Genomic DNA, 12,256 nt, shown 5'->3' on the forward strand with positions numbered 1-12,256 from the left:
AATTCTGAAAAAATTTCAAGAGTTTGTATCATATTCTATTGTCTTCTTACCAGCAAAAACCCTTCACTCTCCTCTTACTTCCTTTTGGAGGTGTTAAAGTTTCAAATTCTTCGTGCAGGTATCTGTGTGACGCAAAGAGAAGGCACCTATTCTACATGTCACTATCAGGAAATCAAGTGTGTTCTGGTTCCAACAGGTTCCACTGTTGACGTCCAAAGAAAGGCTTAGAAAAAGTCTGCACAACCCTTTCAGGGTGCTCTCTCTGCTGGCAATATGCCCAATGGCATTTCCCAAACACTTCTACCTCCTTGGCTCTAATGATTTCCTGCCTAAGAAACCAACATAATCTCATCTCTAGAAGCTGTAAGTATCTGTAACGGGATGCACACCTTTGGGCTGCAAGGTGGTGATGACACAGATAGAGACGTGTGGACACAAAGGCTGTTCCTCAACCTGCTACACTGCAGAAGAGAAGTAATAGTGGCTCCTGGAGTTACTCCCTTTACCTTGCTACCTCATCTGCCTGACTTTTCCAGGATACACAGCAAGTGTATGGGCATAGGGGAAAGCAAGAGCCAAAACATCATCGTATAGCTGTAGGAATTGTAAAGCTTCTTGCTTGAGAGGGAGAGGCCAGAAGAGAAGCCCCTGCTTTGCCCAACAGTGCAAAAGAGGAAAAGTCTGCCTAATGGTGGTTGGTCACTGTAAGGACATCCTCCTATAGCTGTGTGATACTGCAATGTCCCTAACTCATAACACAGTGCAGCTATTGTTTTCAGCTCTCTAGCTCAAAGGTCCATGTTGAAGATACAAATCTGTCCTTACCTCTCAAATAAATTTTCCCTTTACAGATCTCCTATTTGACTGTATATCACACAGCCATGGAGGAACAAGCCTTTTGAGGATCAGGAACAGCAGCAAGGAGCAGGATAGTAAAGTCAGCAAACCGGATGGTTTCTACCTGAGTGCTTGTTTGTATCTGAATCTAAAGCAGTATTATGAACTGATTTTCCATGATGCTATAGGGCTTAAGATAGCCAAAGCTTAAAAACTATAAAAAGAAACTCTCTCTTGCCATCTAAAGTCAGAATCACTACAGAACTATCATAAAATGGAATGACCTCATTGCATAAAATACATGACTTTCCTGTTATGAGAAACACTAATGATCCCTCTGCTAAAAAGCACAAAACCCCAAGCAACATGCAGTCACGTTGTAACCAGCAACACCAGAGTGATTCTGCTATCCTCTTCTATGTGAATTATTAAAATATTATCATTGCAGTCAGAAATGGGTTCTGGTTTCAGTCTTGCCCTTACTAGATCAAACCAGCAGCAACTCTGCTCACTGCAGTTAATTTAACCACATTAAAAGAACACAAGGGAGGCCCAGAAGAGGCCCAAAGCCTGACGTGCCACAGGACTAACAAGAAATGAGTAGTAGGTTGTCAAAGTAAAGCATCACAATGACAGCAACAGACTTTTAATGTTATTTCATAACCTTGAGCTAGAACTTATGAGAGGGTGGTAAAAAAACAAACCAAAACAACAACAGCAGCAGCAGCCCTAGAGTACCACAGGTCTCAACTGGCAAGCCTTCCTGGATTTTCACAAGAAATTTTAGCAGAATCTTACTATTATCATCATGCTATATTATACAGTTAATACCCGAATAGGGTCAGAACAGGAGTGTAGATATTTTCTTTCTTGGTTTTTCCTAAAAGTGCGTTGCAGGGAAATTTAATGCCTTCCTGCCCTGGCCTCATGTAACGAGCTATGCTTTTTCTTCAAAAATCAGTTTCTTTCCAGTGCTGGCCTTCACCTTGCTAGTTCCCTATGTGTCTTCTCAGCCATGACCTTTACTTAATGGGTATAGCCACACATGTGCCATCTCAGTTGTCATATCTCCCTCCTGTCTCTGATGCCACTTCTGCACTGATAACACAGTGGCATTCATGATGAAAAGAGATATACTTCTTTCAAAAGGATAAAAATTAAGGAGCCTACAAGATATAAAACCAAACCCATACACATACTTTGTTAAAAAAAAATAAAATCATGTTTTTATGCATCTGTTTAAAAAGTGTAGGATTGATCCTGTGCCCAAAACAAACAATACACAATATACTGGATTCTGCTGCTTGTTCTAATGAAATACGGGGTACGAGCCAAAGGAAATGGTACTGTTCTACTTGTTTAAAGATGGCAGAATCTAACTCCAAATTTCATCATAGTTTGGGCAGCATTTAGCAGTTTATTACTTTATTCCATGATTTTTGAGGTTAAACCACTAGCAAGTGAGAACTCAAGCCCATCCATGCTACAGTGTCTCAAATTCAACTATTCAGCTTTGTCTTGAAATTTGAATAGAAACATTTACTACTGGTGGAGAGGGGCAGACTCTGCTCACACAGCTATTAAACATGAATGAACAACTGAGAAACCTTAGAATGGGTGAGGAAACTGTCAAGGGTGAGAGGCAAGGAACCCTGATGTTACTGCTCACCCTGCTATGAACTTGCTCTCTGTGTGTGGGACTTCAGGTACACCATGAAATCTGCCTGTGGATCAGCTTTCAAATGTCTTGCTTACCAATCTTACCTCAGAAAACATCTTTGGAACTAAGCTGGCATACACTCCACAGAAACTTGGACATCATGACAGCAACAGACTAACTCACCGTTAAGCCAGGCATCCCACGAGGACCGTCTTTGCCAGTATCTCCTGGGGGACCTCTGGGTCCTGGTGGCCCTGGAGGTCCAGGGGGTCCGGCTTGTCCTTGGTCCCCCTAAACCAACAAAAAACTCATCACAAGTTTGCTTTAGAGACATCAACCACAGAAAAAGACATCAATGTGCTCAGAAAAAGTGCAAGACAGGCTGGAAGAAGCTGCCATGAACTGGACAGTGGCTTCTTCACTGCTTATGGCAGAGACAGCATTTTGCCTTGAAGACCAGCAGTTTGTATCTGTCTGGTGCAATCAGCCACAAGAGCAGAAGGTTCAGATTCTAAACTGCTTGTCCTACCACAGCACACATGCCAAAATCTGGGGTAGTCTTACAATATTTTACTCATGTAGTTCTCCACAGTAAGTAACTGTTTTCAATGAGCAGCTGTTTGCTTCATGATTTGCATAATCACAACAAAGCCGAGGCAAAAAAAGAAAAGTCACATCTGAGAATATACAGTCTGCGCAGCAATTTTCCAAGCCCATGAATGATATATGGATAGATTTCAAAAACGATAATGGAAAATAACTGCTTTTCCACTAAGTTGTACGTAATTTTCCATCTGTTTTGGGAGGTTGTTTTATAATGACAATTAGCTAACTCTCTTCATTTTTTCCTATTAATTTGTAAAAGTCAATTTTCAAGAGAGTTATCTAAACATATTACCTTCCCCTTTATAAAAAAGACACCCCAAAATGGTGCTTTAGTTTTTTTCAGCACATCACTGCAAATCACTGAAAAAAGCTGTTGGCATCTTAAAAGTGGATCACTTAGCAAAGCCACCCATAGCCTTTTAACTGTTAATGTCATTAACAGTTGCTCCATTCCAAAACATTTTCAAGGCATCTGACAAAAAGGCACAGCAAAGAGTAAACTGAGTGTAAAGAAGAACCAGACTCCAGTGAGATGAAGCACTACCTTAATGAGGCGGCGTTTAATGAGCTGCTGATCAGCAGAGAGAAACCCATGATTGATTTTAGGAAACACCATCTGATCAGGCAGGTGAGGTCAAAGGTTGAAGATCAGAGATGAGAGAATTGAAGAATAGACATCAGAAGGCCCGAGAAAGAAATAAAGACATATTCATTAGATTTGTAATAGTTAAAATAATATAAACTGGTGCTTCTGCCTGAAAGAAACTGTGCATTTTATTTTCAAAAAAAATGACCTCTAATGTACATGATGATAATGTACAGGACATACTGCTTTGTGAATTAATCGTATACAATGACTTAACTGCGTAACTTTTTTCTCCCCAGATTTTGTGTGAGAATTCTTCATGTGTATTAGTTTTTTCGTTACCTGGGCTCTAAAAAACCAATGTTTTAATATGTTTAATATGTTCTTCTTTCAGCAAAGCTTCTAGAGACAAAGCACCAGTTCAACTTTCAGTCAGATTTTCTAACCAGCATATTGTGCCATGAAGAATGGTGTCATTTTAATAAGGACTGGAGTTTCAGCTTGACCAGAGTGCTTCCTGCTTAATTTGCAAATGCACTTTGAAAAAATATGGATGTAAAGATCAAACCTGTGGTATTTAACACAAATAGCTGACTCTACGTGCAACCAATATAGAGTTCACTGCCATTTTCCACACTCATTTACGCCTCAGGGAAGCAGAACGACAGAAAAAACTCATCTGAAAACAAAATACTGATCAAGATCATGAGGAATATGGCCATTTCCAGGGGTAACACTATACACACTTATGGATTTCATTCCATGCTCTGCATCAGGAGTACTTATATCAATGCAAAGGCGGTGAGGGGTTGACTTAGGTCTACCATAAGGATCCATTGGTATTCCACGTTAAAAGCGATTTTTCATGTGCACTTTTATGCTGATACAGAGAGACCTGACTGAACAGGTACATGTCAGCCACAAACCTTGACGGTGAGGATCTGATTACTGTGCAGAGCAGCGACTGTGGGGAAGCCTGGCAGACCCTAGGGACACAGCACAACATGGTACGAAAACAGCACAACACAAACATCACAGAGACAATGTACTAACAGACAAACAGAACAAACACTATGTTTAGTACACCCCACATTGTCTATTGACAGGAAACAGCCTCTCTGTCATATGGGAAACAGTTAGGTTTGCACTACACTGCAGATGCAAGTTGCTACCTTACAACAAGAATATCGAGATTTTAGAAGGAGCAATCCCATGGAGGTGTCTTTCCTTAAAATTACAATAAATTGTTATCATCATTTGACAGTTGTTAAGACTATCAGCCAGCAGATGATTGAGCCATTTTCAATTAAAATGTACTACAGCACTTCAAGAGAGCTACGTAGAAAGTTTTGATTCTGGATTGCTGCAGAACTTTACAGCAGTAATAGTATACTTTGAAGTGCTTTGCATAATTAACATCCTGCTCCTCACATTCTGTTTAACATATGACATTCAGCACATAAACTGGTAGCACATACACAACTATAACACTGAACAAAAATCTATTGCTAGATCTTGGGTAGTCCATAATGGCCATGGTCAACGTTTTCAAGAAATACATAGCAGTGTTTTCATATCCAGAGCAAATTTTTTTCCCCTCAAGCACTGTATGCCACTTACAGTTTCTCATATTCTACTCTACCAATATGTGCACAACGTGCACTGTATTGTTATGAAAATTGAAGACTGTGGCAATTGCGGCCTGCTGTCACAATACAAGAGGGTGAATTTTGCACTCAGTTCAACAGCTTTCTTATGCTGCCTTGTAGGGTGTGAATTAAACCTGGAAAAGCTGAAACCTTATGCAGCTGAGCAGTGAACTCCTAAAAAGAAGGAAATCCCTAAGCCCTCTTGCTGAATTTAGCATAGCACACTTTCTGAAGCAGAGGTTTGTTCAACAGCAGAGAGACATTAGGCTAAGGAAGACAGAATAAAATATAGCCTGGTAGCTCTAAGCTCTCTCATGCCTGCATGACCACATGCCACCTCTGGGAGGTAGAGCTGGTGGCACAGCCCCTCTGTGAGGCCTGGAGTATCCAGCTGCAGGACTGCAGCTTAGCACCTCTGAAAGGGAAGGCTGTGCCTGGCTCTTGCTGCTGGAAAAAGGGCCTTCCAAAAAGTCCTGTGTGAAGGCTCTGCTGGTGTAGCCCATGCTGCCATAGTGCACAAGGCTCTTTGCAGCCCAGCTGGCCTAGTGGAGAGCACCAACAGGCCAGGGCAGCCTGCCAAGTCTCTCAGCTGCAGCAGATTCCTTTAATGCTGCAAATATTTGCTCTGTTCACCTCCACATGCAATCACACCAGAGATCCTCCAGATCACAAAGACTGCACCGGTCTTTAAAAAAAAAAGGCAGAGTAACTTCCTGATGCACGCATGTCCTTCACTAGTGTTTTTAAGTTGCATTTAGCATCTTTATTCCTGATACATATCCATGAGATGAGGAAGCTGAGAGCCTGTAAGTGGGTCCCATAAAGCCGGTGGCAGTTTTACCAGCCTTCCCACTTCATTTGGATGAACTGTGGTGTGGCTAACTGCATTGCTCAGTGACCTGAAATCTCCTCTTTAGAAACACATAAACAGAAAACAAAACCAAAGAAGGCTAAAACTACTAATATATAAAGAAATCCACTCCTGAGGCACTGCTAAGACTGGAATGATACATCATTTAGGAAACAGATGTATCAGATTTGCATTTATCTTATTATGGAATATAAGTTAAAGAAGTTATTAGATAGTAATGTGCCAGAATGTTTACATCTGTGACTCATTAGCCCTGTTGTGCACATGGTCCATTTCTCTTCTGGATAAAACCACAACATCCATGTAATGGAAATGAGAACAAACAACAATTCTACAAAAGAAGTAAAATCTAAGCAGCAAGCAATAAAACTCATTTATTAAAAAATGAATAAACAGAAAATTTTTAAACAACTTCATTTTTACTCAACAGGATTACAAAACAGTAATTTTCAGTTACCTCTAGATTACCTTATTTGCAGTTTGACATTTTAAAATGTAGAAACTCAAAATTCAAATTAGTTTTATTTCATTTTGACCATGAAGTAGAACTGGAAATTAATCAAGAAAGGAGCTTAATCATAAAATATGCTGGTTTGTCATGAAAGATTCTTTTTTCCTTGAGAAAAAAATTAAAGACTTTGGAAAGTTTTGTGTAGCTGTACACAAAATCATACAGCACTTCACAGTCCAGTCCCAGCATTCTCAATGGTTCCCAACACCACACAGGCAAGTTTAATATTAGCTATTAGTATTGCACTTCTTTGCCTATATAAACACCACATGAGAAAAGGGGACAAACCCATTCTTCCATCTGCAGCTTAGTTACTTCTTTGAGCTTTTTACCAAGTAGGACAAAACTTTCCTTTGCCCAAAGCGGTAATAATCTTAGACCTAATAGTCAGATACATGCAACATCAGTTTGGACCTGCACCACCCCCCATAAGTAACACACCTCTTTGGAGAAAGACAGAAACATGGGAATATTAAATGGAACCCAGCAACAAAACTACAATGGGTCCATAGTTTTTGCATGCGTGGGAGGCTTTAGAAGGCATTGCATCTTCTGGCATCCATGAAAGACAATGTTGGCACACAATGAGCTTCTAAAAAAGCATAAAAAGAGCTATCCTCTCCACAAAATGAGTTCTCTTCCTTTCCTGTCACTCTGCTATAAATATAGCCACAAATAACCCCGAGATCTGTTTTATTTTTTTCTCTATCTAAAGCTGTTCTCAACAACAGATTCAAAGTTACTCAATTTTCTCTTTATTTGGTTTGATTCTTGAACTGCACATAGGAAGGGTTCTTGTTCTACACCCTGGGAGGCCCTAGCAGAGTACAAAACACTACAGTCATCAACAGCGACCACTGGTCTACTAAATTCCTCTGCTGACAGCTACTCCAGCTCACACTGAAATGCTAGATGGTTACAATTTCTAAATTAGCACATTTGTTGCATACCTCACTGCATTTTTGCCCAAACGCCAAGGAAAACATGATGCTTGGTGGAGGCTAACAGCCATGTGACCACTTTAGAGTGTCCTGCTTACCTACCTGGAAGTGTAGGTAAAGCCTACTTGTCCCCATACAATGGCTACTGAGAGAACCAAAGGATGCCATAACATTGTATCATTCCCTCTGTCTGATTTTTTACTTAGATGAAATAGTTCTCCTGTTACATTCACCACAGCCTTGGAGGATGTCATTCTCACTAGCTGTCCCAGATTTTTCACAGTACATTCAGCTTTGTCCACTGGCCCACATAAGGTCAATATTGAAAGCTCATCATAACCTTATCACATGGCCAGTACAATAACATTAAGCAACAGCATTACTGGTTTTACACTATGCTGTGGACACTCCATTTTGACTATTGCATTTGCTTAGTATAGTAAATGTCACAGTTCTCCTTAGGATTTTCCTTCTGACCTGCCAGTAAACCCAAGCTACACAAGCTTGTATGTTCCTGTGAAGACATGGTAAATGAGACAGGAATTACCACCTGCTGTTCTCTTGCACTTCCTAAGGTTACAGCCAGCTGCTGCTATTTCACATCAAATCACACAGGCTTCAAGCCAGAGTGATCCTGACACTCTTTATGGCTGCCTTGCCTTCCCCCCACCCCTCCAGTTCTAATTAATCCCTCAGACTGAGTGCCAGTCCTGCAGCTAATTATTGTACCTGCCCTGGGGAATACAGTGTTTGCTATAACCCCGTACAATGCCATGGACTCTCAGCAGGAGCTCTTTTATATAATCTTTTTATCATAACTGCTGCATTCTCCATCAGCAAATCCTCTAAGAAAAACAGTGCACCACAACAAGACAAGGATCCAGGAATTTCTTTTCACTTAGGCAAACATTCAGCAATTATTTGATTTGAATAAATTATGTAATGATTCAGACTTTGTATTACAACAACAAAACTGTAGTGTTTGAAGATCTAGCATAAACAAATCACTCTAAAAGCATTATTTTCTATAACGACCTTTGTATTCAAAGTGAACTCTACCTGACACCACACTCAAAATGAATAAAACTGGAAAAAGCCAACACTTTGGTCCTATTACTAGATGAATTTTCAGTGAAGCAAATATCTTTTCCACACAACTCAACTGTGAGTTCTGGTAAGTGATCACCATCTGACCTACACAAAATACCCTTCCCGAAGGCAAACCTACTATTTTCCCTGAAAGTGGTGGTAGGCATCCAGATAACTGCAGGATGGGTTGGTCCTCCCCATAACCAAGTTGGTTCTCAAAGAAGAAATTTTCCATCCTGGCTTATGTTTCTCTTCAAATTTTACACCTGCTGCACTTATGTGGTGCAGATAAGTGGCTCAAGCTTCTTCTATGATGTTTATTAGGACTGGAAAAAATTTTATATGAGTTGTTTTTGATCAAATTGGTCTAATTCAAATGTTCGGTGTCACAGCACTTCTGCATGACAGCTGCAGTTTGAGATAAAGGAACTACATGATGTATTCTCAGTCACAGGACAAGGCTGTAGAAAAAGGAACAGGATGTACCGAGACTTCCTTCCTCACCATTCCTCTGGCATTACTAAAAAGGGGCAAGATGCGAACCAACTGGTGGCGGGTGAAGACACACACTGCCTAGCTCTTAAGAAGGAATGACAACATCCTCGTCTTGGGAGCAGGTATGTGGCACTCTCTCTGGAGTGTCACAGCTGTTCTGCATTCCACAAGAGTACCTCAGCAGTTGAACATCAAAGGCATAGCTTGGCCCTGGAGAGTCATTCACCAAAAGGACGCTCATGTGAACTCTGAAAAGAGACACATCTCAAGTACAAGCGTCCCAATACTTTGGACAAAGTTGGCAGCCAGTACCATCTGAGTTCTTTCCTAACCTCTCCTAGTTACAGAGCTCGAAGTTACCTTGCTCCAATTTGTTACCCTACTTTTACCTTAATGCAAACAGGGGAGCCGCAACAGCCCAATACTAGCGAAGTAGAACAGATAATTAGTCCCAGGAATGGAATAGGTAAATACCCTTGCTGCCTTCTGGTAGATAAGGAAACAAAGTCTCAGAAGTTAAATTCACTGCTTACAGACAAATCTGCATTTAACCAGGTGTCCAGCAGTTTTCTCAGTGATGCTGCTTCGGTTAACAGAAGGAATCATGAATGGTTTTTTAACCTTCTTACTGTGGCACACTAAAAGTACAGCTTGAAACAGTGGTTACTTGAACTATAATTTGATTTACACAGGACAATTAATAACAGAAGAAACAACTATGAGGGTAGTCATACTGGTAAAGTATGAAATTAAAGCAGCACTCTGTGTGTGCTATATGTTTGAAGTAACACTCAGTAAAACAGAAAATATGTTTTTATACATAGATAAAAATATCATTTGAGGGAGTACTATTACTATATCACCACTTCTGCTGCAGCTTTTGACTAGTGATATAAATGATATCAAAGAGTATCAAATAAGAAAAGAAAAAGCTGGGGACAATACTAATTATTGCTAATAAAAGCTACACAGTTCTTCTAAGGTAGATAAAATTCTGATAACAAGCAGTATTTACAGAAGAAATTACAAGAAGCTTTAGTATGATATAATCAAATATCATCAAGGACAGGAGAAATTCATAGAATATGTTTAAATTATGCATAATTATATTTAATTAACATAATACTTTATAGTAATATATATATAAATATATAGTACTATATATTTTCGCTTTGACAAGATGTTGACTGAGGATAAAAATTATCAGCATTGTTTTGAAAACAAAGCTTCCTATTAAATCACTGATTTATCTACATTTGTTACAATTATCAAGGCCTTAAAAAATGGAGTTTTGCTTTTGATGAAGGCAGGAAATCAGATTAATTTGTATACTACTATCTATTTCTGAAGCAAACCTGCTCCTTTCTTAAAAAAAACAAAAAAAACCTGACAAGAAATAAAAATACAACAAACAAAAAAACCCACATAGTACCAAAATAGGATGGCTTTAGAAGAGGATGAAAAGTTAATGGTCATGGTTTAGTCATCACTCAGTAACTAATATTTTGTAATTTATGATTGAGGCACTAATTCAAATGACATGAATATAGGTTTTCCATGCATTGTCAGCAGGGGCAGAAAAAAGCTCAAAATATTTTTTATATATTTCCTAGAAATGTATTAACCAATAGTAATAATACATGCATATTAAAACCAGACTTTTAAAAATTTTCATTAAAAAAATCAGGTCAAAATTTATTGCTTGGATATCTTTAATTTCCCTTTAATATGAGACAGTATAAAAGTTGTGTCTATAATGTAACAAGTGAAGCAATACTTCAATTTAAAAAGATAGCTGATATCTATATATATACACCCACATTTGTATTTAGTTATTTCAGTAAATAGACTGCTTCCAGGACTATTTCTGTTGACATTAGGTAATTTTGAAATAGTTTGCCAGCACAGAAGAGTAGAACTTGCAAAACAAAGGTTTCTCTCTATTAGACAGCAGAGAAGGAGCAAAAAAATGAAAGTAAACAGAGACAGAGAAAGGGTTAAATTGAAAAGAACATTATATCGCTACCCAAACCTAACTGCTTTACCATGACCTAAGGAATGTTTTTAATCTTCAAGTCAATAAAGGTTAACACAATAAAATAAACTTTCTTTTCTAGACCTTCATCTTTCCTGCTGAGGACACTTCACTGACCCAACTAACAGGAAAATTTACGTAAACATGGCAAAATGAGAAAATAATTTTATGGACATAATTAAGTATGGCTTCTGGGTGGTTTCTCATTTCACCTAGACCAAAACCAATTTAAAAGCAGCTGCTAGCTAATGATTTCTAGCTCTGATAAGCAAGAAATCTCTCATGTATCTGAATTAAAAGACAGAAGATATTTATTATGCCATTTACAGAAGGATGAGAAAAGACTAAGAATCCCAGAAACAGTAAAGTTGGAAAAGACCTCCAACATCATCGAGTCTAACCTTTGACCAAACACCACCACGTTAACTAAACCACAGCACTAAGTGCCATGTGCAGTCTTTCCCTAAACACCTCCAGGGATGGTGACTTCACCACCTCCCTGGGCAGCCCATTCCAGTGCTTAACCATCCTTTACATGAAAAAATTATTCCTGGTGTCCAACCTGAACCTCCCCTAGTACAGCTTAAGGTTATGTCCTCTTGTCCTGTATCTAGTTGCCTGGGAGAAGGGGCCAACCCCCACCTGGGTACAACCTCTTTTCAGGTGGTTGTAGAGAGCGATAAGATCTCCCCTGTGCCTCCCCTACTCCAGACTAAACCACCCCAGCTCCCTCAGCTGCTCCTCACACAACTCACTCTCTAGACCCTTCACCAGCTTCAATGCCCTTCTCTGGACACACTCCAGCACCTCAGTGTCTTTCCTGTAGTGAGGTACCCAAAATTGACCACAGAATTTGATGTGTGACCTCACCAATGCTGAGTACAGCACACTGCTCCTGCTGGCCACACTACTTCTGATCCAAGCCAGCATGCCCTTGGCCTTCTTGGGACACCTGGGCATATGGTCAGGCTCATGT

At 39.6% G+C, this 12,256-nt stretch overlaps 1 protein-coding gene across 2 annotated transcripts in view; it reads right to left on the reverse strand.

Annotated features, from left to right (window-relative positions):
• Positions 1-12,256, reverse strand: part of COL25A1 (collagen type XXV alpha 1 chain) — a 316,696-nt gene that overhangs the window by 90,672 nt on the left and 213,768 nt on the right. For both annotated transcript variants that reach the window (XM_027736368.2, XM_039379895.1), the window contains exons 8-9: positions 3,648-3,719; positions 2,681-2,788 (exon numbers count right to left, since the gene is read on the reverse strand). In XM_027736368.2, coding sequence (XP_027592169.1) covers positions 2,681-2,788; positions 3,648-3,719 — 180 coding nt within the window. The remainder of the gene's footprint in view (positions 1-2,680; positions 2,789-3,647; positions 3,720-12,256) is intronic.

This window comes from Pipra filicauda, unplaced genomic scaffold (assembly GCF_003945595.2).
Source record: "Pipra filicauda isolate LSUMZ 115617 unplaced genomic scaffold, ASM394559v2 scaffold17_size4572894_pilon, whole genome shotgun sequence".
NCBI lineage: Eukaryota > Metazoa > Chordata > Aves > Passeriformes > Pipridae > Pipra > Pipra filicauda.